Source organism: Ovis canadensis, chromosome 15, assembly GCF_042477335.2.
Source record: "Ovis canadensis isolate MfBH-ARS-UI-01 breed Bighorn chromosome 15, ARS-UI_OviCan_v2, whole genome shotgun sequence".
NCBI lineage: Eukaryota > Metazoa > Chordata > Mammalia > Artiodactyla > Bovidae > Ovis > Ovis canadensis.
The window spans coordinates 64,811,243-64,836,400 of record NC_091259.1 but is presented as its reverse complement, the minus strand read 5'-3'; the positions used below and the strand labels follow the sequence as shown (position 1 = coordinate 64,836,400).

Sequence of the window (25,158 nt, the reverse complement as noted above, 5' to 3'; positions counted from 1 at the left end):
GTGTTTGTAATGTATGACAATGTCTATAAATAGTCAGCATGTTACAGAAATTATGGTAATTAGAAAGTCCAACTCATGATCCCAATGATGTGTTAAAAAATTTTGATGGAGGCCCTGTTTCAAGTTCAAGTTCCCTATTAACTTGAAAAGTATTTAACCATGCTGGGCACCTTCATTTAACATAAAAAGACATGATTGCTTCTATTTACCTTGAAGGAATGCTAAGAGGCATCAAATAAAGCAATATAAGTAAAGATGCTTTGAAAGAATATAAAATACAGAAAGTGTAATATAAAATACTATGAAAATGTCAAACTTTATACTTCAGGAATGTTTATGAAGTCATTTGATCACTTTTCTGTAGGCTTTCAATTTTAACCCTGAAACAAAACATAAATTCATAAAAAATCAGGTAATTTAAAATTTCAAATAGAATCTAGTTTTCTAGTCTAGTTATTTTAAGAACTTTATTCCCTTTGACTTCTCCAACTTGTCTTTGGCAAATGAACTGAGATGATTAGTTTGGCTTTTAACCCCCAGGGTTTTAGAAAATTTCTGGGCCACATTTAAAACAAATCACATTGTGTGTCTTCCTCTCAACCCCTTCCTGAAAAGGTGACTATTGAGGGTCATTTCACTGTTGCATTTAGTTCAAAGAAATCATGTGGTATTTTACAATCAACAAAGTAATTTGAAACAGGTGAAGTAAAATACTAGACTAGCTTAGTTAATACTGATGATGACAATGGGTAACAAAGGCATGGAGAAGTGTGTCCAGTTAATACGATGAAAAACACAGATGGATTTTGATTTTCCCCCATTTCACCTTCGTTAGCTAGAGAATTACCCCAAATTTCCACTTTCATTTATGTTTGAAGATACAAATTTCTGTGGGGTTATTTCATTTAGTTGCAATAGCTCTAAAATTTCTTGGTTTAGCAAAATGATGCTTTTGTGAAAATGCAGCTGTTTAGTAAAATGGTAATGTTGTAAAAAGGTAGTAGATGGGGAGGCTTCCAGAAAATCTGGAGGATTTGTGCTCCATGGTGAACATCTCCCTTCTTGATGAAGAATTGGATAGATGGGAGAGTAGACGGTTTCCCAAAACAACCAAAGTTATTCTGCTTCTTGCATTCACACCTCTTTGTGGTAAGTATTTGCAGCTTCTCCCACAAAAGGTGGCCTCTACTTCCTCACCCCTTGAGTCTGGGCTAAAACCTTTGACCAAAAAAGTATGAAAACATGGCAGAGATGACACTGTGTTGATTGCTAGCCTGGGTCTCAAGAGGCCTTGTATGTTTCAGCATGTTCTCTGGAGACCCTGCTACCTGCTATGTAGCAGGCATAAGCCTGGGCCAGGTGGGGCGCGGGTAGGGGTGTTGGAGTGTGGGGAGATGATAGATCAGATGGGGCAGGGACAAGTCATCTCAGCCACCACCTAGGTCAACCAGTCCCTTGCAGACTCAGCAGCAGCAGAACTACATAGCTGAATATAGCCGAAATTGTAAAACCATAAGTCAGTGGCTGTGCTTTTAAGCTGGGAAGTTATGGAGTGGTTTTGTTTGTTCATTTGTTGTTGTTATTGTTGTTTACCGCAATAGTTAACTGATAGGAATGGTGGCCATGTGACTTTGTGGGAAAAACTCTACATTGTGTTCCCTGGTTTTATTTTCTCTTTCAACTCTCCAAGGAATGTTAAGTGTTCAAAAAGACCTCAAGATATACTGCTTTGGTAAAATGTCTTGGCAAAGCAGTAAGTGCCAGTAGTTATTTCCAGGGAGAAATGAAGTGTTAAAAAAAAAAATACATGGAAATCTATCCCTTGTGAATGTGAGGCTGTTCAAGATTGAGGTACAGAGATTTTTGTGAGTTTGGATTGTGTTTGGAGAAATCTACATTAAGACAAATTAGCTAGTGAAACATACAATTTTTTTAGGCTCAAAATACAGGAGAATACTGGTCCTTGGCCTGCCTTGTGGAAAACATGTTGAGGCTCACCTTACCCCAGGTGGATGATGGAGGGCTGGATAATCAGTGTGAAAGCTTAGCTTCCCAGTTGTGTAAGCCACATTGTTTGCATCGATTTTGTCTTGCACTTGCCAAGTATGTCTGTAAAATACAAGAAACATATGTTTAAACAGTCTGTCACTAAGCCAGAGGAAATGTGTTAGAATGAACTTGAGACCAGGGAGAAATGGAAACTTCATCTTATGAAATAATTACCATAATGACTATGAGCCAGGAAAAGAGTCTGACCTTTCTTTGTCCAAAGTAGCCTTCTCAGAATCAGCTTCTCACTTCACTTCTCTCCAAAAAAAGAGTACAGAGTTTATAAAGAGGTGTCTATGAGATTGTGGGCTTCCCACGTGGCTCAGTGGTAAAGAATCCTCCTGCCAAATGCACGAGACACAGGAGACACAGGTTTGATCCTTGGGTCGGGAAGAGCCCCTGAAGGAGGAAATGACAACCCTCTCCAGTATTCTTGTCTGGAAAATTCCAAGGACAGAGGAGCCTGGCGGGCTACAGTCCATGGGGTCACAAAGAGCTGGACATGACTGAGTGACTGGGCATGCACACACGCATATGGGATTGTAGGTTACATTTTTTAATAGCTTAATGCATTTAAAAAATGAATTATTGAGGCAAAACTTACAGAATATGAAATGGCCATTTTAAAATGAAAACTTCATTGACATTCAGTGGCATTAGAACATTGACAATGCTGATAACAGTGCCTCTGTTTATATAGTTTCAAAACATTTCCATCACTCCAAACTAAAACCTACCACCCATTATGCAGTTTCTTTCCACTTTGTCCTCTTAGTCTCTGGCAAATACCCACCTGCTTTCTATCTCTATGGATTTAAGTACTTTTGTATATTTAATAGAAATAGAATCATACATGTGACTCATGAGCCTGGCTTCTTTCACTTAACATAATATTTTTGAGATTCATCTATGTTGTAGCAGGTAACAGCACTTCATTCATTTTTATGCTTGAATAATGTTCTGTTGTATGGTTATATCACAATGTGTTCATTCATTATTTGATTGACATTTGTGGTGTTTCTACTCTTTGGTTACTGTGAATAGTCCTGGTATGAATATGTGGATTTTCATGTACATGTGTTTATTTGAATAACTATTCTCAATTTGTGGAGGGGTGATATGAAGGAGTAGAATTATGGGGTTATATCATACTTCTATCTTTAAGTTTCTGTTTAGTTCAGTTCAGTCGCTCAGTCGTGTTCAACTCTTTGCCACCCTATGAACCACAGCATGCCAGGCCTCCCTGTCCATCACCAGCTCCTGGAATTTACCCAAACTCATGTCCATCCAGTTGGTGATGCCATCCAGCCCTCTCATCCTCTGTCGTCCCCGTCTCCTGTCCCCAATCCTTCTCAGAATCAGGGTCTTTTCAATTAAGTCAACTCTTCGCATCAGGTGGCCAAAGTATTGGAGTTTCAGCTTCAACATCAATCCTTCTAATGAATACCCAGGACTGATCTCCTTTAGGATGGACTGATTGGATCTCCTTGCAGTCCAAGGGACTCTCAAGAGTCTTCTCCAACACCACAGTTCAAAAGCATCAATGTTTCGACGCTCAGCTTTCTTTACAGTCCAACTCTCACGTTCCTACATGACCACTGGAAAAACCATAGCCTTGACTAGATGGACCTTTGTTGGCAAAGTAATGTCTCTGCTTTTGAATATGCTATCTAGGTTGGTCATAACTTTCCTTCCAAGGAGTAAACGTCTTTCAATTTCATGGCTGCAATCACCATCTACAGTGATTTTGGAGTCCAAAAATAAAGTCTAACACTATTTCCAATGTTTCCCCACCTATTTGCCATGAAGTGATGGGACCAGATGCCATGATCTTAGTTTTCTGAATATTGAGCTTTAAGCCAACTTTTTCACTCTCTTCTTTCACTTTCATCAAGAGGCTCTTTAGTTCCTCTTCACTTTCTGCCATAAGGATAGAGTCATCTGCATATCTGAGGTTATTGATATATTTCCTGGCAATCTTGATTCCAGCTTGTGCTTCCTGCACCTGGCGTTTCTCATGATGTACTCTGCATATAAATTAAATAAGCAGGGTGACAATATACAGCCTTGACATACTCCTTTTCCTATTTGGAACCAGTTTGTTGTTCCATGTCCAGTTTTAAATGTTGCTTCCTGACCTGCATACAGGTTTCTCAAGAGGTGGGTCAGGTGGTCTGGTATGCTCATCTCTTTCAGAATTTTCCACAGTTTATTGTAATCTACACAGTCAAAGGCTTTGGCATAGTCAATAAAGCATAAATAGATATTTTCCTGGAACTCTCTTGCTTTTTCCATGATCCAGCAGATGTTGGCAATTTAATCTGTGGTTCCTCTGCCTTTCCTAAAACAAGCTTGAACATCTGCAAGTTAATGGTTTATTTACTTCTGAAGCCTGGCTTGGAGAATTTTAAGCATTACTTTACTGGCATGTAATATGAGTGCAATTGTGCGGTAGTTTGAGCATTCTTTGGCATTGCCTTTCTTTTGGATTGAAATGAAAACTGACGTTTTCCAGTTCTGTGGCCACTGCTGAGTTTTCCAAATTTGCCGGCATACTGAGTGCAGCACTTTCACAGCATCATGTTTCAGGATTTGAAATAGCTCAACTGGAATTCCATCATCTCCACTAGCTTTGTTTGTAGTGATGCTTTCTAAGGCCCACTTGACTTCACATTCCAGGATGTCTGGCTCTAGGTGAGTGATCACACTATTGTGATTATCTGGGTCATGAAGATCTTTTTTGTACAGTTCTATCACCAAATTGTTTTCCACAGTGGCTGAACCATTTTACATTGTCACCAGCAATATGTGATGGTTCCAGTGTCTCCACATCCTCACTGTACTTGTTTTCTGTTTTTTTTGGGGGGGGGTTAAATTATTATAACTATCTTAGGGTGTGAAGTGGTAGCTCATGGTTTTGCTTTGTAATATCCTTATGGCTAATGATATTGAGCAACTTTTCCTTGGAAGATAGAAACAATGGGTAATTTGAAGGAAGCTGTGTCTCAAAATAAACCAATGTTGGTCACTATATACACATGCCATTTTATTGTTGTTACAATGTCCACCTATTATATTATGTTCATGAGTGAGTGAGTGAAGTTGATTAATCTTGTCCGACTCTTTGCCACCCCATGGACTATACTGTCCATGGAATTCTCCAGGCCAGAATACTGGAGTGAGTAACTGTTCCCTTTTCCAGGGGCTATTCCCAACCCAGGGACTGAACCCAGGTCTCCTGCATTGCAGGTGAGTTCTTTACCAGCTGAGCTACCAGGGAAGCCATTATGTTTATAGTCATCAAATCATTTTCAATAACTATTTATTGAGCAAATCTATTCGATTCCAGGTATTGTTTTAGCATTAGAAATATAGTTGGGAACAAAAAGGACAAACAAGTAATTACCAAATCTAATATCAGGTAGAGATAAGTGCTATCAAGAAAATAAAGCAAGTTAAGGAGACAAAGAATGGGGCCAGAAGAATGTCATGGTAGAAATGATGCTTTGGGAAGTACTCTAGAAAGAGCTGAAATTTTTCACAGAGGGCTGAATTAAATAAAGGAAGGAGAATGTGAATTTCTGAGAGAGGTATTTGAGGCAAGGAAATGTGAAATGAAAAGGTTGGGCTTCTTCCCCATTCTCTGAGATTGAGGATGAAATTAGCTATTTTGGTCTTTTTTTTTTTCTCATTTAAATTTAGGGTGGAAAGCCTGGCATATCTTTCATTAAAGATTAAAGAGTCATCTACATGTGGCCATGAACTGGAAAGAGACCTAGTGAAAGGAGAAAAGGGTATATATACCCTGCTGCTGCTCATTTCAAGTATGAGTCAGGCAATCCATTATATCGTCATGACTATAGCCAAGAAATACATGTTCTCTATGAAGTTTATGTCATTCCATGGCCCATATATAATACAGATTCAGGCTATTGTCAACATGAGCCCTCCAAGAATAACCAACATGTAGTAAGGGATTTAAGGATACAAAAAAAAGTAATTGTGTCAAGTTTTAGAAGACATAAGGTCGTCTAAGAAGATGATGCTGTTGACACTGTCAGGAGGAAATGACTTTATTTAGATTTTCTCCCCTGGAGTGATGATGGTTTTGCATTGATCCATCTACATTCTCTTTCTTGATTGCTCCTATGATCAAGGGTAGAGGAACCGAGTTTTTCTGTGGCCAGAGCTGGCTGAGATTCAAGGTGTGAACTTCAGCCAGGGAACAGATCTTTTCTTTGACACTAACTGGCTTCCACAGAGATGAGGCTTGTGACTTGGCCTCTTCAGAGCACTTCTCCAGCCCTCTGAGCTAACTGGCAGGGGATAATAAACATTTTTTAGCCCTTAAGTGTCTTAGGCACGGTATGGGATGCATAGCCTAAAAGTCTACACTCACACATAATGATAAATCCCAGGAAAGGAGTTTGCCAGTTCCAAGCATAAAACATTCTCTTAATAGTTATAGCATAAGTTTGGAAAAATCTTAGAAATGTCATTTGATCTACCTTTCAACCTCCTTATAGAAATGAATCATGCCAGGAAGGCTGCTGCTGATTGTCTATGACTCTAAGCTTTCACTTATCCTTTTCAAATCCAAATCTCCAATAAAACACAGCAGAAATAAATGCAAACATGATCCATTGGCCTATGTAAAAAGAATTTTTTAAAAGCCCACTCGCGGGCCTTAGTGAGATTAGGGTGTACTTACAAATGCACCTCTCATTAGTGACATATTCTTTGGATCTAAGCAAGGCAACAACTAAAGGAGATTATCAGGAGTTATGATGTAACAGAAGTGGAGGACCAGATTGTTCTAAAGCTGGGGAAGCAGGCTCAGTGTAGCATCTAGATCCAGTGGTACAGACTTGCTTGGCATTGCCCTGGGGCAGGTAATTGTCACTGAACAAATAATACTGTTTTTGCCAAAGTGAAAGTGAAGTCACTCAGTCTTGTCTGACTCTTTGCGACCCCATGGACTGTAGCCTACCAAGCTCCTCTGTCCATGGGATTTTCCAGGCAATAGTACTAGAGTGGATTGCCATTTCCTTCTCCAGGGGATCTTCCCGAACCAGGGATGGAACCCAGGTCTCCCGCATTGTAGACAGACACTTTACCATCTGAGCCACTGGGTGAGTTTTTGCCAAAGGCTACATTAAATAAACCTATGTATTTTCACTGAGCTGTTCATGTCATCTAAACACTTATTAATAATTAGAACTTTCCCTTATATTTTTGCATCTATTCAAGAGTTTGTTAAAAGCTTTTGTACACTAAAATCATGATTTTAAGACAGTATTTCATGGAATTGGTTTGAGTGTTAATTTACTAGAGTTACCCTAATTTAAATGACCATTCATAGATACTATGGTATTTAATAATATTAATAGTGTTTTGTGATGAATTTGAATCCTTCAATATGTATGGAATGCTGACATTTTGCTTTTGATAGACTTTTTTTCTTTATACCCTTGGTGATGAATTTATACTCTTTTGGTTAGTGGCTCATACTTGGAAAATCTAGCTGAATTCATTTGTAATCTTTTTCTTTTTTGAAGTAGTACTTATATGAAAGGATGTTCTAAACCTGCCACCTAGATTTATTGTCCCTAGCAGCCACAACCTCTGATACTGCAAGTTCTTCTGGTCAGATTAAGAAAGAATGCCCTTTTTGAAACATCATTATATATCCAATTGGGTCAAAAATATAATGGTCATGTATTGTTTTTGTTTTTAAATTTTAACATGGAAAATGCTCTTCTAACTAAAATAAACTAAAATGTTGTATAGTTAACCATCCAAAGGAATATCCTACTGCCTATTATTTCTAACTATATTTGTGAAATTTCCACATGTGACTTCCTGGATGCAGTCACTCTTTAGACCTCTAGTTACTTATGTTTCCAGTACTATTTATTAGGCACATACTAGTGGCCAGGAACTGAGGATGTAGAATTGAATAGACATGGTACTTGCACCTCATGAAACTGATAGTCTATGGGGAAGACAAGTTAGTGTGATTTATCTTCCAAAGTTAACTTACAAGATGTTATGAAAGTAAAGAAATGACCATCAAGTAGAGACATGAAGATTGGGTAGGATTTACCTAGAAGCATAAGGGTCATCTATGAACAAAGCTAGTGGAGGTGATGGAATTCCAGTTGAGCTATTTCAAATCCTGAAAGATGATGCTGTGAAAGTGCTGCACTCAATATGCCAGCAAATCTGGAAAACTCATCAGTGGCCACAGGACTGGAAAAGGTCAGTTTTCATTCCAATCCCTAAGAAAGGCAACGCAAAAGAATGCTCAAACTACCGCACAATTGCACTCATCTCATACGCTAGTAAAGTAATGCTCAAATTTCTCCAAGCCAGGCTTCAGCAATATGTGAACCGTGAACTCCCTGATGTTCAAGCTGGTTTTAGAAAAGGCAGAGGAACCAGAGATCAAATTGCCAACATCCGCTGGATCATTGAAAAAGCAAGAGAGTTCCAGGAAAACATCTATTTCTGCTTTATTGGCTATGCCAAAGCCTTTGACTGTGTGGATCACAATAAACTGTGGAAAATTCTGAAAGAGATGAACATACCAGACCAGCTGACCCGCCTCTTGAGAAACCTGTATGCAGGTCAGGAAGCAACATTTCGAACTGGACATGGAACAACAGACTGGTTCCAAATAGGAAAAGCAGTATGTCAAGGCTGTATATTGTCACCCTGCTTATTTAACTTATATGCAGAGTACATCATGAGAAATGCTGAGCTGGAAGAAGCACAAGCTGGAATCAAGACTGCCAGGAGAAATATCAATAACCTCAGATATGCAGATGACACCACCCTTATGGCAGAAAGTGAAGAGGAACTAAAGAGCCTCTTGATGAAAGTGAAAGAGGAGAGTGAAAAAGTTGGCTTAAAGCTCAACATTCAAAAAACAAAGATCATGGCATCCAGCCCCATTACTTCATGGCAAATAGATGGATAAACAGTGGAAACAGTGTTAGACTTTATTTTTTGGAGCTCCAAAATCACTGCAGATGGTGATTGCAGCCATGAAATTGAAAGATGTATACTCTTTGGAAGGAAAGTTATGACCAACCTAGACAGCATAGTAAAAAGCAGAGACATTACTTTGCCAACAAAAGCCGATCTCATCAAGGCTATGGTTTTTCCAGTAGTCATGTATGGATGTGAGAGTTGGACTCTAAAGAAATCTGAGCACCAAAGAATTGATGCTTTTGACCTGTGGTGTTGGAGAAGACTCTTGAGAGTCCCTTGGACTGCAAGGAGATCCAATCAGTCCATCCTAAAGTAAATCAGTCCTGAATGTTCATGGGAAGGACTGATGTTGAAGCTGAAACTCCAATACTTTGGCCACCTGATGTGAAGAGCTGACTCATTTGAAAAGACCCTGATGCTGGGAAAGACTGAAGGCGAGAGGAGAAGGGGATGACAGAGGATGAGATGGTTGGATGGCATCACTGACTTAATGGAGATGAGTTTGAGTAAACTCTGAGAGTTGGTGGTGGACAGGGAGGCTTGGCGTGCTGCAGTCTATGGGGTTGCAGAGTCGGACATGACTGAGCAAGTGAACTGAACTGAACTGATAAGGGTCATCACAGCCAGAAAAAAATAGCTTATGAGAAGGCCCAGTGGAGGGAGAGAATACGGTCTATCAGAGGATGAGAGAGAGGATGTCAAATGGGCTGGACCAAGAGGATTTGCTCCATGGCTGTTCTTGGCTTCCCTTCACATTTCTGATTCTCTTATAGCCTTGCAAAGTCTTACAAAAAAATCTCATTCTACTAGGGTATAGAGATGGACCCTCCAAAGCCATAATACATGGTATCAGCAATTGTGTAGGAGGAAGCAGAAAGAAGGTTCTAGATATCTGATGGATCTGGAAAATTCCCAAATCACAAACATATTCACTGGCAAGTGCAGTGGGGCAATTTGAGAATGACAATTAAATCTGGCAGAGGTTTTTCACATTTCAGAATACAAGAGGTCTATGGGTGAGGAGTTGGAATAGTGTGGGCCCCATAAACTCTAAAAACTTACCAAACTCTCTTCCATGATAAAGCTTCCTTCCTAGAAAAAGACCCTAAACTGAATATTACAGGGACAAAGGAAAAAGATCTGGATGAAAGCAAAGGAGAAGGACTGGGAGAAGGAGAAAAAGAATATTATCAGACATCACTGTGATATCTGACATAAAACCATAAATTATAAAATGTTTCTGAATCATATACCCTTTTAACAGTTAAGAAAACAAATTTTTTATAAAAATGAGCAACATACAAATGATTAAGTTTTAGTTTCATATTTATTTTTTAAAGGGCAAGAATAAATCAAAATAGCACACCCACAGACAATATGTACCAGAAGGATATGACCCCAAACAATGAGCATAAAATATTATAATTATCCCTATTTCTAATTTGTTTTCTACATATAGTTACTTCTAATGAATCCAGAAAACTCTGATACACTACATGAAAGAATAACTTACATAATAATTAGAAACTAAAAATGGGATTTACACAGAAAAGAAAAAAAATTAAAAATAATTTTAAAAAAGGAAGGTTAAATTAGAAGAAATGCAAGATCAAATAAGCACAACAAATAATGCCTTTAGATAGCTAGAGGAGAAGCATTTAAATGTCAAAACGAGGGAAGAGATAAGAAGTACTGGAGAGAAAGTAACAAATTAAGAGGATAGACAAAGAAGATTTAATATATTCATAATAGATGTCCTCAAAAAAAGAAACCCAAAACAGCAAGTTCTAAAAACTACAATTTAAAATATTCTTAAAATTAAAAAAGTTATATTTGACACTTCGCATTGAAAGATCGTCAAATACTCTGAAAAAGTTGCCTCAGAGCAACCCACACCAAGACATAGTCTGTAAAATCAGTAATCTTGAAAAAAAAAAAAATCTTCTGAGGGGATCTAGGTAGAAATAACAAATTACTTATAAGGAAAAGAAATTACTAATAAAATCATATGGACATATTAGAGATGCTATAAGCCAAGAATTTTATATTTAGCCAAGCTGATTTTCAAGTATAAAGTTCTTAAGCTGCTTTCAACATGCAAGAATTCAGAGAATATTGTTCCCATGAGTTCTTCCAGAGAAATTTACAAGAGAATGGGTTTCAGGCAACTAAAGTGAATAGAAATACATTGATGTAGCACTGGTGCTGATGAACAAACTTATATTTACAAAAGGAATCAATTGTTAGGTAAGGAAAAAAGTATCAGAAAACTAAAAAGTTGGGAAACCAAACTTTAGTGATAAGAGAGTCACACTGGGGTGATCATACTTTAAACCAGAAAAATATGTAAGTGAATATGGTAGTGAATACCTTAAAATTCAAGGGAGCTATTACATGGGGGAAGAAAAGGAAGGTTTGTGATTGGTTAGGACTTGTGGGTGGGTTGTAGAGTGGCTGTCTCGACCTGGATGTTATTTAAGTGGAGAAGGCAAGGGTAACCCACTCCAGTACTCTTGCATGGAAAATCCCATGGACAGAGGAGCCTGGTAGGCTGCAGTCCATGGGGTCGCTAAGAGTCGGACATGACTGAGCGACTTCACTTTCACTTTTTACTTTCATGCATTGGAGAAGGAAATGGCAACCCACTCCAGTATTCTTGCCTGGAGAATCCCAGGGATGGGGGAGCCTGGCGGGCTGCCGTCTATGGGGTTGCACAGAGTCGGACACGACTGAAGCTACTTAGCAGCAGCAGCAGCAGCAGCAGCAGCAGCAGCAGCCTTAGTAATTCATTAAACTATACATTTGTTTTATGTAATTTTTCTCTATCCATATTATATTCTACCATGAGAAGTATTTTTTTATAATCTATTTTTAAAGATTAATAATACTCTCAACAATCAAGTTGAAGATGGGCTTCCCAGGTGGCTTAGTGGTAAAGAATCTGCCTGCCAGTGAATGAGATGACGGTTTGATTCCTGGGTCGGGAAGATCCCCTGGAGGAGGAAATGGCAACCCACTCCCATATTCTTGCCTGAAAAAAAGCCCATGGACAGAGGAGCCTGGCAGGCTGCACTCGGACATGACTGAGGACTGAGCACACATAAATGATAGGAAGACGACAACTACCTTTAAAAACATAAACATTTACAGCAACTTGCTTCAAAGTTCAAAAGGCCTTCATTATGAAAAACCTAGAATGCAATCTATTGCAAAAAAAAACTATGAGAATTCCACATTAAGCATATTTAATGGTTTTTTGGGGTGTTGGGGGCATGGAAAACTGCTTAATTTATTTCACCAGAGCAAGAACTGGATGATAGTTTAATTAATAATATGAAAAATTAAAATATAAACTTCATCTTTTCTTGTAACAAGTTATCTGATTCTTTGTCAATTGTCATTTTCCCTTTGCATAAACAGTTGGCTATAATTTGAGCTTAATACAGAAGAAGGGAAGGAATGAATATTCTGATGCTGTCATTATGGTTTAGTTTGAGGACTTTCCACATAGTCCTGTCAAATTACTTTCCTGCCTCTGCAATATGAGTAGAAGCCACATTTGATAGTCAATGATTATTATGGCACTAGGAACTATGAGAAAATGTTAATAACAACAAACCACCCATAGCAACACGGTGTACAGGCAAGATTGCAGACTGCTGAGTCAAGTAAACCTGAGTTAGCAACTGATTGTTCTGCTTCAGTTTCCTTACCTTTACAATGGGGATAATGATACTTATCAGAATTGTCAAGATTCAAGATTATGATATAAAGCATGGAGTTCAATATTTAGCACATAAAAAGTGCTTAATGGAAAATTATTTTCTCACATCCCAGTAACAGCAGTTGTTGTTCTTGACATCATAGAGTATTACCAAGGAGGTAATGGGGATCGGAGGGCTTGTGGAGAAGCAACTGCTTTATTAGGGTAGCTTATAAATTTCCTCAAGTGATTTCTAAAGGAGCATGAGACAGAGAAATTATTTTTCCTTTCATTCATGAGATGATCTCATACTCAAGTGGTTTTGTTGGCATACTGCAAAACCTAATATTATAGAAGGAACTCCAGGGACTGGCTCTTGGCTGATAACATAAACTGGGATTCACAATGGCTGAAACAACAGCATGCTATCCTGCTTAGGAAACCCTAATACTCAGAAGAGTACACATTTTAAATACCCTCCTTCCCATCCTCAAATACTGTGCTAAATTTAAAACAACTCACTAAGAAATCTCAGTGCAAATTTTTCACAAGGTAAGATGAAGTTACAACTCAATTCAGAACTCAGACAAGTTTTCTTTGTTTTCTTCTCAAGTCTGAATTGCTTCTAGGTTGGTCTTTTCTAACTCAGAAGCCGTTTTTATTCAAGAAGGGCTGTGTGGTTTTCTGAAGCAATTGCTTGGCTAGAAACTTCAGCAAAATGGGTAAACTTGTTTTTCCTTTCCCTGCTCAGTCCCCACACTTAAGAAATGTTTTCTAGTAACATGTACATCAAGCAAGTAGCTGTTTCAAAGTCAGATTTGGAGGGAGTACTAATGGTAGGAGTAATTTCTAAGGGGCCAAATGCCAAAGAATAATCATATTTTCACTCATACATCCTCAATCTCTAAAACAAGTTAATGTGTGAAATGCTGCTGGGCTGGCTTACAGAAATGGTAGCAGAAATCCAGTGGATGCTGGATGGGAGAGATACTTGTTTTCCCCAGAGGCCATTTCAGTATTGCTAATTCTTAACTGGCCTGGCTGGTGTATTTGACAAACAGCCCAACAGAAACATTTGCTGTTTGATATTTTTTGATTCATCTGATGAAGCCTGCATGCAAGGCACGCATGCAGATGCAGATATCAGCAGTAATAGTAGCATTTTATATTTTTTCCAGCAACTTTTCATCCAAAGGCCTCGAAGAGCCTGATAGGTATTAAAACACTCCCTTAGAAAGGAGAAACAAGTCCTCACTAGAAGAGAATGATAGAACTCTGGGAAATTACATGAGAAGTTTAGACCAACTTCTCACCTACAAATAGGCAGTGGTGAAGCCATGATTCAGCTCTGTTTCCTTATTGGTCCTGTGGGCAGCTCTCGGGGCAATAAGGCAATACAGATGGTCTGGGGTGTTTAGTCCTTAATTCTTTCCTGAACTTTTTGAAATGAAGTGTTTCAAAATATTTATATTTTTCCACTACAGTTTGTGACCTTATAAGTTTTATTCAATGTTTATATCACTTTCATGCTTGTCTCCACAAGATAAAATTTGGCTACCACCATAATCCATCAGTTTCTTTTTTTTTTAATTTCTTTCTTACCATCTTTATTTTACTCCTGATGTTACTGTTCCAGAAAAATGTATTTTTATTCTTATTAGTCTAATCCTTGTTGCATGTGTTATTGCATCTTGTTTGTGCTAGAAAATAAAACATTCTTGGAAAGAAGAAAGAACTGAACTTCTGGGCTCTGATCTGGAAAGGAATCTTGCTAGCTAAGGTTGAAATTTGTGTTCTCTTCTGCTTGACTTTCTAGTGAGTTGTTCATGAGGCTAATTTTCTAACTGAGGACTGATAAATGTCGATAAGGCTAAAAAGAGTTTTTGGTGTCTCAATCAAATGGAATTCCTTAACATCATAGCTTATATTCCCTTTCATTAACATTTCCTGAGAGATAAATGTGTGTGAGGCACCAAGCTAGTTCTAAAGAAAGGTGGTGGCCTGATCAGGCCACCATTCCTACTTGCAAGAAGTACAATATGACAGTAGCAATGGCAATGAGATAAACTTATTGTCCAAGGTTGTCCTGGTTAGTAGTAACAGCAAGATAACTAGTTAATACATGAGGCTAATGGTAAACACTTTAAAAAATACGATGTTGAATCCTCCTCCCCTATTCCATCTCTGTCACACACACACACATTAGTTGTCCAACTAATTAGAGAAGGAACTCTCAGGTTATGTTTTAGCCTTTTAGGGAAGACCATCTGAACTTCTCAGTGTTGTCATACATTTTACAGTTTCAAAAGACAATGACCAGCAAATATTACCACAGTCCAACAAACAGTAGTGATATCTTACAATAGAATAGTTCACTTTTTTCCACACTATATGTATTATCCATAAAAATGGAATCTCTTACAGGAAACAGAAAAATGCCTAACTAGATGCTATGAATATATGGGAGAGAGGAGACTTTTCAACTTTCTTTTCTGGATAAGCCATTCAGAATGCAAAACTGGCTCCTAGAAAGTGGAGTAAAGTACTTGTTAGTATTTTGTTTTCTTCTAATGCCCTGGATCGAGAGTGAGGGGCTGGTAGAGCTGAGGCTGGGAAAAGGGTTCTCTCCCCTAGAGTCGCAGAGGCTGCTAGAGGAAGGGGAGATGTAGTGTGAGTGGTGATTATAACAGAGGAAGAGAAAGATGAGCAGGCCAAGCAAGAAGGGCACGGAAGACGGAAAAGGAGCCCCAAATAGAGGAGGACTTGGAACAGGCTGTTTGTAGACAGGATTAAGGCAGGGAGATGGAAAAGTGAGGGAGGTGCATGCCAGAAAAAGGTGAAGCATGAAGGGGAGAAAGCAATCCGAGCAAAGTGAGAAAAGAACTATGGTTGTAGTTGTTCCCTTGCCAGCTTCTTTGGTGGATATAATGGTTTGCATATATGTTGAGTTAGCTTGTGGTGGGGGGAAGGAGCTGTACGGAATTATACAGTTGTAATTAAGTACGTATGTATTAATATCACACCTATTTATACACTGGTAGCCTGTGCAACTTTGAGGAGCCCTGGCTTCCTTCTCTCCAGCTGGCGTATTAATAGCTGAATATCACCCCATCATTACCATGCTTTCAGAAGACCAGGAGAGCACCATCCTTTAGCTCTGTGCTACCTTTTAACTACTGTTGGCATATATTGCCTGTCTTGTTCCCTCATTTGTAATGCCAAAAGTCGAGGACTCCTTGATAGTTCCTTGGTTTTATGGGATACGTATTGTTCTATGAGCTTCCCTCGTGGCACAGCTGGTAAAGAATTTGCCTGCAATGTGGGAGACCTGGGTTCAATCCCTGGGTTGGGAAGATCCCCTGGAGAAGGGAAAGGCTACCACTCCGGTACTCTGGCCTGGAGAATTCTATGGACTCTATAGGCCATGGGGGTCACAAAGAGTCAGACACGACTGAGCGACTTTCACTTATTGTTCTGCATTATCTAGATGAAGTCAACTCAACTATTTACATTCATCCACATACAAGAACTGGAGAAGGAAATGTCAACCCACTCCAGTATTCTTGCCTGGGGATCCCATGGACAGAGGAGGCTGGCAAGGCTATAGTCAGTCCGTGAGATCGCAAGAGTTGGGCGCAACTGAGACACTAAACCACCAGCACCACATACAAGAATCACTAAAGATAATTTTGCATAAGTAGAAACCCAAATCTGGCTCAGAACAAAATGCTGGTGTGGTGTTTTGCACATGGCAAAATATTTGATTGCCTCATGGATGTGTAGGACAATACCGCCAACCAAGACATTCTCTTTCATTGATTATACTTATTTTCAGATTTACTCTATGGGATGCTTCCTTGAATGCTTTATTCTAACTTGACAGTGGCAGTGGAATGTAATTTAAAATGACTATTTCCCATTGGGTTAAAATATATCATAAAATTCATATAATTTCTTCAATAAAGAAAAGATCCAGAAAGCTATTTTTATTCCTTTGGGGTGGGGGTCAGGGACATGGGATGAGGTTTCTGACCTTGACTTTGTAAATACTATGTTGCCCCAAGTCAAAGGTTTAAATCCTCCTGAAAATGTTATCTTTTTACATACAGCTCCACATGTATATATATTTGACAAAACTGACAATGGGAGTTTCTTTACCAGATCTTATTCTTTTCTCCCAGGAAAGATTTCATCATTAAGGAAGTAAGGTTACTGAGCATTTCGCACGGTTGCATGAAAAAATATTGTCTAGGTGATGCACGGTTAAAAAAATGACAAGTATCTGAGAAAATACACACGTGGAACATGATGTAAGCTTTACCCTCAAAGCTGGTGCCATTTTGATTCAGGTGAATATAATTTTATAATTATGAAATCCTCTAATAATTATTGCATTCATCTACTGCTTTACAGTCCTTTTAAACCTAGTGAGAATTTATTCATTAAATATTTATTCCTGGCCTGCTATATACTAAGACTATACAAAGTTCTGGAATCTACTGTTTTTATTTATCCAGCCAATCATATGAGAATAGAGATGACAGTCAGAACCCCAAATCAGATACTATAATTCTCAGTTTAGACCCATGCAATTCAAATTTTCTGAACTAGTAACCCTATTTGAAAGGAAAAGTACTAGGTGGGTATTAGTTTCCCAAGGCAAGCAAGTGTGAAGTAGCAAGCTATTATTGTTTTTGGCATGTGAGTAAGAGTAGAAATGAGGCTCCTTGAAAAATCTACCCGGAAAGCAAAGTTTCCTTTTAATATTCCCCGTTTTCCTTTCTCTGTCCCTCTCATACTTTTGGCAGTGCCTCGTCTCCATTATTTATTGCCTTCATTCATTCTTTCCATTCGCTCACCAACCAGTTATTTTTCAAACAAGAGTAAGGCCAGTAGAGAAATAAAGATATGAAAGGGAGAGACCCTGTATAAGGCAGCTACTGATTATGTTATAAAGTTAAGTCATGTCCAGGCATTAGCACAGTACCAAGAGGAACATGACAAGTTCTGTTTAGTTACATAATTGTGAGAATTCAGAGGTTGTAAAGAACCCAAGCTCTATATCGGCTGAGACCTGCCTTCTCTTGAACTACCCTTCCTCTCAACCAGAGGCTTAAGACCTTTGATGCAAATGAGTATCACCTGCTGAGTTTTAAAATTCCTGCTACCCAGGCCAAATCAAGTCTTGTTTAAAAAAGAAAAAATCTCTGGAGATGGGACTCAGATGTTTTTTGTTTTTTTTTTTTTAAATTGGCTATTCCACTGTGCAGCCTAGGTTGAGAAACATTGTCCTAAATATCTCTTCTTTTTAAAAATCTCATGTTACCCTAACTTCAATATAGAAAAGGCAAATAACTTTGGGGAAAACATTAGTTTTCTCATTCTGTTGACAACCCCCCTCCCAAAGCAAATAACAAAATCTAAGGTACAACAACAATAGCAGCAACAGCAAAACTGTTTTCTGTAAGTTCTTGAAGTTGGGGATTAGAAATTACCAAAAATAAAAAAACAACAACAAAAAAGAGATTTTGGTTATCATTAGTGGAAGAAGAAGTAAAGTAGAAAGAAAGGCATGTCCTGAAGCGTGGTATGGTTGGAGAGACTTAGGGAAGAAATCTGCTGAAGGTGACATTTAGTCGGCAACCTATTTGGTCAGGGCGTCCCAGGTGGCGCTACTGGTAAAAAACCTGCCTGCCAATGCAGGGGATATAATAGATGCAGGTTCGATCCCTAGGTTGGGAATATCCCCTGGAGGAGGGCACAGCAACCCACTCCAATATTCTTGCCTGGAGAATTCCATGGACAGAGAAGCCTGGCAGTCTACAGTCCACAGGGGACTTGCGTGGAGTCGGACACGACCTTGCACACACACAATTTGGTTCAGATGCAAAGATCTTGGACAAAGGAAGTGGAATAGTAGTAGGAAGTCTGATTTGTTTGGACAACAAACCTTCAGTATTTATTCCAGTAAATTGCTCAATATGAGATCAGTGGCTGAGTTATTAAGACTTTGACAAACAAAACAAAACCCAAGCTGTAAATCAGGACCAAGAATCTGACCCTTAGTGTGATGGATGGGGGAGGGAGTTAGGCAAGCGTAACAGAGCCCCCAAATTTGGCCACTATAATGAAATTATGAAATGTGTTGGCATCAATGCAAAAGTCTGGTGTCAGCCAGTAAAAATGAAGTAAAACAACATAGAAAAGATTGGTTTTGAAGTGGTCTGTTTACCTCCAGTGCCTGAAAGCATCTATTCCATGTTCTTCCTTCGTATTGTTATTGCTAGCGAGGTAGATTAGGAAGCCCAGGGCTTGAACAGACCCAGATTCTAGCTTTGGCTCCTTACTTACTATCTGTAGGACCTTGGGGGTATAGTTTAATTCTCTGGGTCCCAGCTTCCAAAAGGAACTCAGAGATAACATCTATTTCAAAAAATTGTGAAAAATAAAGAACAAATAATACAGTCGAAGCTGTTAATAATTTCAAGATTCTTTCTCCTTTGTCTGTTTTAACTGCTGTTATCTCTAAAGTGAAGTCACTCTGTTGTGTCTGACTCTTTGCGACCCAATGGACTGTAGCCTGCCAGGCTCTGCCATCCATGGGATTTTCCAGGTAAGAATACTAGAGTGCAATTCTAGGTAAGAATACTGGAGTGCAATTCCAGGCAAGAATATTTCCTTCTCTAGGGGATCTTCCCAACCCAGGGATAGAACTTAGGTCTTTCACACTGCAGGCAGACTCTTTACCATCTGAGTGCACCCGATCTCATCTGATCTCAGAAGCGAAGCAGGGTCAGGCCTGGTTCAGTTCAGTTCAGTCACTCAGTCATGTCCGACTGTTTGCGACCCCATGAATCGCAGCACACCAGGCCTCCCTGTCCATCACCAGCTCCCAGAGTTCACCCAAACTCATGTCCATCGAGTCTGTGATGCCATCCAGCCATCTCATCCTCTGTCGTCCCCTTCTCCTCCTGCCCCCAATCCTCCCAGCATCAGAGTCTTTCCCAATGCCTAGTTAGTTATCTCTAAAGGCAGCTTCAATTCTTGCAGATGTAGAGCAGATAAAAATTTTGTACAACAAATTTGCTGATAGTAAAAGTAACTTCCTGGGGTGGGAATGGAGGCTAGGTAATTAAAGCTTAAACGTGATAGTCCTCTGCCATGAATAAACATGTTCAAATCACTGGGGACTGAATATTTTTTAAACTTTTAAATTTGTTTTATTTTTGGCTGCTCTGGGTTTTCACTGCTGTTCACGTGTTTTTCTGTAGTTACAGTGACTGGGGGCTACTCTTTGTTGTGATGCGTGAGTTTCTCACAGCAGTTTCTTCTCCTGTTGTGGAGCACGGGCCCTAGGGCACACAGGCTTCAGCAGATAAGGCACATGGCTCCATAGTTTCAGTTCCCGGGTTCTAGAGTGCAGGCTCAGTAGTTGTGGCACATGGGCTAAGTTACTCCATGGCGTGTGGGATCTTCCTGGGCCAGGGGTTAAAAAACGTGTCCCCTGCGTTGGCAGGCAGATTCTCATCCCGTACCACCAGAGAAGTCTGATTGGAGATTTTTGAACTTCTGATTACCTGCAGATGAGGTCTTGCTCTCAATTAGCTGACCTAGGGCAAAGTCAAAGACTGGCAGGGCCTTGCAGGTCTGAGGCAGGAGTGGGGACAGCATGTGTAAAACTGGAGTATGAGAATGTGCTCGTTTCAGGATTCAGCCTTGTGTATATATATATATAAAGGTTGTTGGCAAGCAAGGGGTTAAGCTCAGTTGTTGCTATATTTGATTTTTCAAGAAAAGTCAGACCCATATTTAACGTAAACTCTCCCAGTTTTTGATGGGAGACGACTAACTTCATTTTCTTTCAACGTCATGTAGGCCAAACAAAACACATCTGAATACTGCCTGTGTGCTACCAGCCTGTGACCTTTGCCTTTTGAAGGTCCTTTTCGCTTTTAGTGCCCTCTACTCTGAGCCCAGGAATAAGTGTATTCATCTGAAATGACAGGCTTACCCTAATGAATGCCCCCATTTCCAGATAAGTGTTTCCCGTTGTTAGTGTTTTATCATCCATAATTAATGTTACCTTCCAGGCAATTCTTATGCAAACGGCCTTTTGTTCCAAAGTTAAAATCAATTATAATATTTCCTGTTACTTGCTAAAGTGTATAGACTTAATTATCTGCTCCTTAGTTTTATCTAACACATCTGCTGGCTGGTTTCACTTCCTCAGGGCCCAGCTTAATTTTGCACCAACTTTTGTGAGGTAAAACTTAATCAACTTTCACTTTTGTAAAGCTGAATATTTTTAAAACATGTAGAAATAGTCTTCTAGCTCACGTGTTATGGACTGAATAGTGTCCTCCTCAAATTTATATGATGAAGTGCTAACCTTCAATGTGACTATGTTTGGAGTAAGAGCCTTTAAGGAGGTGATTAAGGTGAAAAGAAATATATATATATATATTTTTTGACCAGGGATTGAGTCAGGCCCTCTAAAGTGAGAGCATGGAGTCCTAATCACTGGACTGACAGGGAACTCCAGGTTAAATGAAATCTCAAAGGTGGAACCCTAGTCCAATAGGACTAATGTCCTTATAAAGGAAGAGATACCAAGAGAACAGATACCCAGAGGAAAGGCCATATGAAGATACAGTGAGAAAGCGGCCAACCGCAAGTCAGGAGGAGAGCGTTCACCGAGAACCACACCTGCCAGTGTATGTGCGTGCTCAGCCACTCAGTTGTGTCTCACTCTTTGTGACCCTGTGGAGTGTAGCCCACCAGGCTCCTCTGTCCATGGGATTTCCCAGGCAAGAATACTGGAGTGGGTTGCCATTTCCTTCTCCAGGGGATCTTCCCAACCCAGGGATCAAATCCAAATCTCCTGCATCTCCTACACTGGAGGTAGACTTTTTACCATTGCATCACCTGGGAAGCCCATAGCTGCCAAGACCTTGATCTTGGACTTCAGCCTTCAGAACTGGGAGGAAATAAACTTCAGCTGTGTAAGCCACCCAATCTGTGATATTCTGTTGTGGTGGCCATAGCAAAAGAATCCTCCCCCTTTAACTACCCTATCTTTGGTGTCTGATGTCATTCCAGTCATGCTCAGAGAAATCCCACTTTTTAGATTCTCATTTTACTTCCTGTTCAAAACAGTGTAGACATTTTTATATCATCAATCAAAAGAGTCCCCTGCCTGAGAAATATATCCAACTCTCTCTGTCATGGCAAAATACCAACTATTTGGTAACTCACCCATAAAATGTGAGATAAAGGAAACCAATCCTTTTCCCGAGTTTTAAAACTTCTCCTCGTTTGTCAGCTGCTCCTGTGAGTCGCACGATGCCGACCTTCTTGAGGCTGGAGAGCCACCTGTATGCGTGCTCATCATCTTTTAAAACATCTTCAAAATCCAGAGTAGGCAGCTGGAACTCTGAGCCCCAGTATTGACACTCTGTGAATTATGAAAAGGGAGAAACCAGTGTTAAAAACACTGTTTTTAACATACAATGAGAACTTCAGAGAAGGAACTAGTTCATTGAAGCTGACCTTTGATCTATCATGGAACAGACTAAAGTTCAGTCATATTAGAAATACCCAAATTACCAGCTCTTCTTCCTTGGAGCCGGGCCAGTGTACTCAGGCTTTCTGCCTGCCACTGTGCAAGACCCATGACTGGTATTCATCATAGCACTTTGTCAAGAGAATGTTTAGCCTGTGGATGTTCTTGATATATATGTCCTTAGGGCTTCTTTGTTTGGACATTGCTTAGAAATAGCCTTGAAATACTGTGCATTTTTAACAGCCAAGTTAAATTACTCAATTCCAAATAGATAGAAAATGAGAATGATGTGTTAGAACAGCCCATGCCTATCCCTGGGGGTTGGGGAAAGGGGGGCGGTGTTTGCCATGGTAGGAACTGCCCCTTCCTTTCTCTTATTTCAGCTGATAAGAAGCTTTCTCTGGGGTCAACTTGTTTACGGGAGTCAGCAAAAGCTGTCCATGGGGAGGAAAAGATGGGCCGTGGTGTTTTTCCAGAGCAGGCTGGCTAAAGTGGTAATAATGAGATTAGAATGACTCGGAATATAATCATAATTTTTTTTTGGGGGGGTGGAGGGTGTAAAACACATTGTTGGTCCTTCTTGATTCGATTAGCTACCCAATAATTTTTTGTTGGTTTGTTTTTTCAGTAAGCCTGATGGTGGTGTTTGGTGGTAGTGGTTTAGTTGCTAAGTTGTGTTTGACTCTGCTACCCCATGGACTGTAGCCCACCAAGCTCTTCTGTCCATGGGATTTCTTATGGCAAGAATACTAGAGTAGGTTGCCATTTCCTTCTCAAAGGGATCTTCCTGACCCAGGGATTGAACCTGGGTCTCCTGCATTGCGGGCGGATTCTTTACCAACTTAGCCACCAGGGAAGCACTCAATAAGCCTAATATTGTACTATATTGAGAGACATTGTGATAGGCAGGAAGTCTTTAGGAACTCATGGCTTATGGAAGACTTGGACGTGGACACCGACCATTAAAACACAATATGTTGTAAAGCAAATATAATAAAAACTGATAAAAAATAAATAAAAGCAGTAAAATAGTGAAGATAAGCCACCTGCAACAGTATGGATTAGACAGACTCATAGGTGACAAACCAAACAAAATAACACAATTTGTTGGATGCTATAGTTGAAGACTCTGATGCTGGGAGGGATTGGGGGCAGGAGGAGAAGGGGACGACAGAGGATGAGATGGCTGGATGGCATCACTGACTCAATAGACGTGAGTCTGAGTGAACTCCGGGAGTTGGTGATGGACAGGGAGGCCTGGCGTGCTGCAATTCATAGGGTCTCAAAGAGTCGGACACGACTGAGCGACTGAACTTATAGTTGAAGTACATTCAAAATACTGTGGAGATAACAGATCTTCTGATCCCTTATTAATGTTCCTTCTATGATGCCAGTGATTCTTTTAAACACGTGAAGTTCCCCATGTCTGTCCCTTATGCCTCAGGTATTTCTGCTAAAATCAAACAGAGCTGGTTTTTATGGGCCCAGCATGCTTGAGCTGTACCACTCTGCTCTCTAACAAGAGTTGGATTTATATGAAAGAGCTTCTATTCAAAGAGGAGATCTGCTTGACTTTTGAATATTGGATTTTATGGGTTTTTGCTTTGCCACTCCTATTTGCCCTTTGCATTTACAGTCTCCAGATTGTAATATTTGATACCCATCATAAAGGTCTGTGAAAAGAAGGTGATACATGTCACAAGTATTGCTTATTGGCTACCTAGATAGAAAAGTCATTTGGCTTCCCATAAAGGGAAAAATTTCCTGGGCAAAATATCACTGTTAAAGACAAAAATGATAAATCACTATCTCCTCTTTCCAAACCTTACACCTAAGTGGACTACATCTAGAATCTTAAAAAATATTGGAAACAACTTTAAGCTTATTGAGCTCCAAATGAAAACTGTAAGTCCATAGAGTATTAGAGGTAGATGAGATTTTCATATTGGCTTTAGGGTATCCCATCACTGTGGGTTCTTATTATTGGATAGAAAGATCATCTAAACTATGGCTGTGGAGTTCTCAGATCTTGGGCACTGTAATAATCTGGCTAAGAGCAAATTTTTCATTCCTGTATAGACTGCTAGATGGATTAGCTGTGGTCTACATGGTCATCTACAGCAATGTGTGATGTCTTTATTACAAAGGGTTAAGTAATTTATTGATGAGCCTTGTTATAATATTTAAAAGAAAAATCTCACGTCCTGTTGAGAGAAAACCAGCCTGGAGAGATAGTAAGGTCCAGACTGCCGCATTGTCAAGCAGAACTTTCTGAGATGCTGGAACTATTTTCTGTCTGTGCCATCCAGTACTGTAGCTGCTAACAATATGTGGATATTGAGACCTGGCATATGGATAGTGGAACTGAGGGACTGAGATTTTATCTTTATTTAATTTAAACTGACAAACTTTGATTTGGGCTTCCTAGGTGGCACAGTGGTAAAGTATCTGCCTGCCAATGCAGGAGGCACAAAGGACACGGGTCTGGTGCCTGGGTTGGGAAGATCTCCTAGAGTAGGAAATCTCAACCCACTCCAGTATTCTTGCCTGGAAAATTCTATGGACAGAGGAGACTGGTGGGCTACAGTCTGTGGACTAGCAAAGAGTCAGACACAACTGAGCACACACACACGAACTTTAATTTAAATAGCCACATGTAACTGATACTATATGAAATAGCACATGAATAGAATAAAGGACATGGAGCGAAAGAGACTTGAGCTTGAGTCATCATATTGCCTCTTACCAGCTTGTTTCTTTCTTTTCTCTGACCTTCCATCTCTTAATTTATAAAATAACCATACTAATATTTGCCTTGTAGGTCATATGTTAACTATGCAATGAGTTT

The 25,158-nt window shown here is 39.6% G+C and overlaps 1 protein-coding gene across 1 annotated transcript in view; it reads right to left on the bottom strand.

The window, feature by feature from the left end:
* BBOX1 (gamma-butyrobetaine hydroxylase 1) overlaps positions 1-25,158 on the bottom strand; it is a 64,371-nt gene that overhangs the window by 17,392 nt on the left and 21,821 nt on the right. Inside the window, exons 3-4 of the mRNA XM_069553837.1 lie at positions 22,004-22,202; positions 2,004-2,109 (exon numbers count right to left, since the gene is read on the bottom strand). Of these exons, the coding sequence (XP_069409938.1) occupies positions 2,004-2,109; positions 22,004-22,202 (305 nt within the window). The remainder of the gene's footprint in view (positions 1-2,003; positions 2,110-22,003; positions 22,203-25,158) is intronic.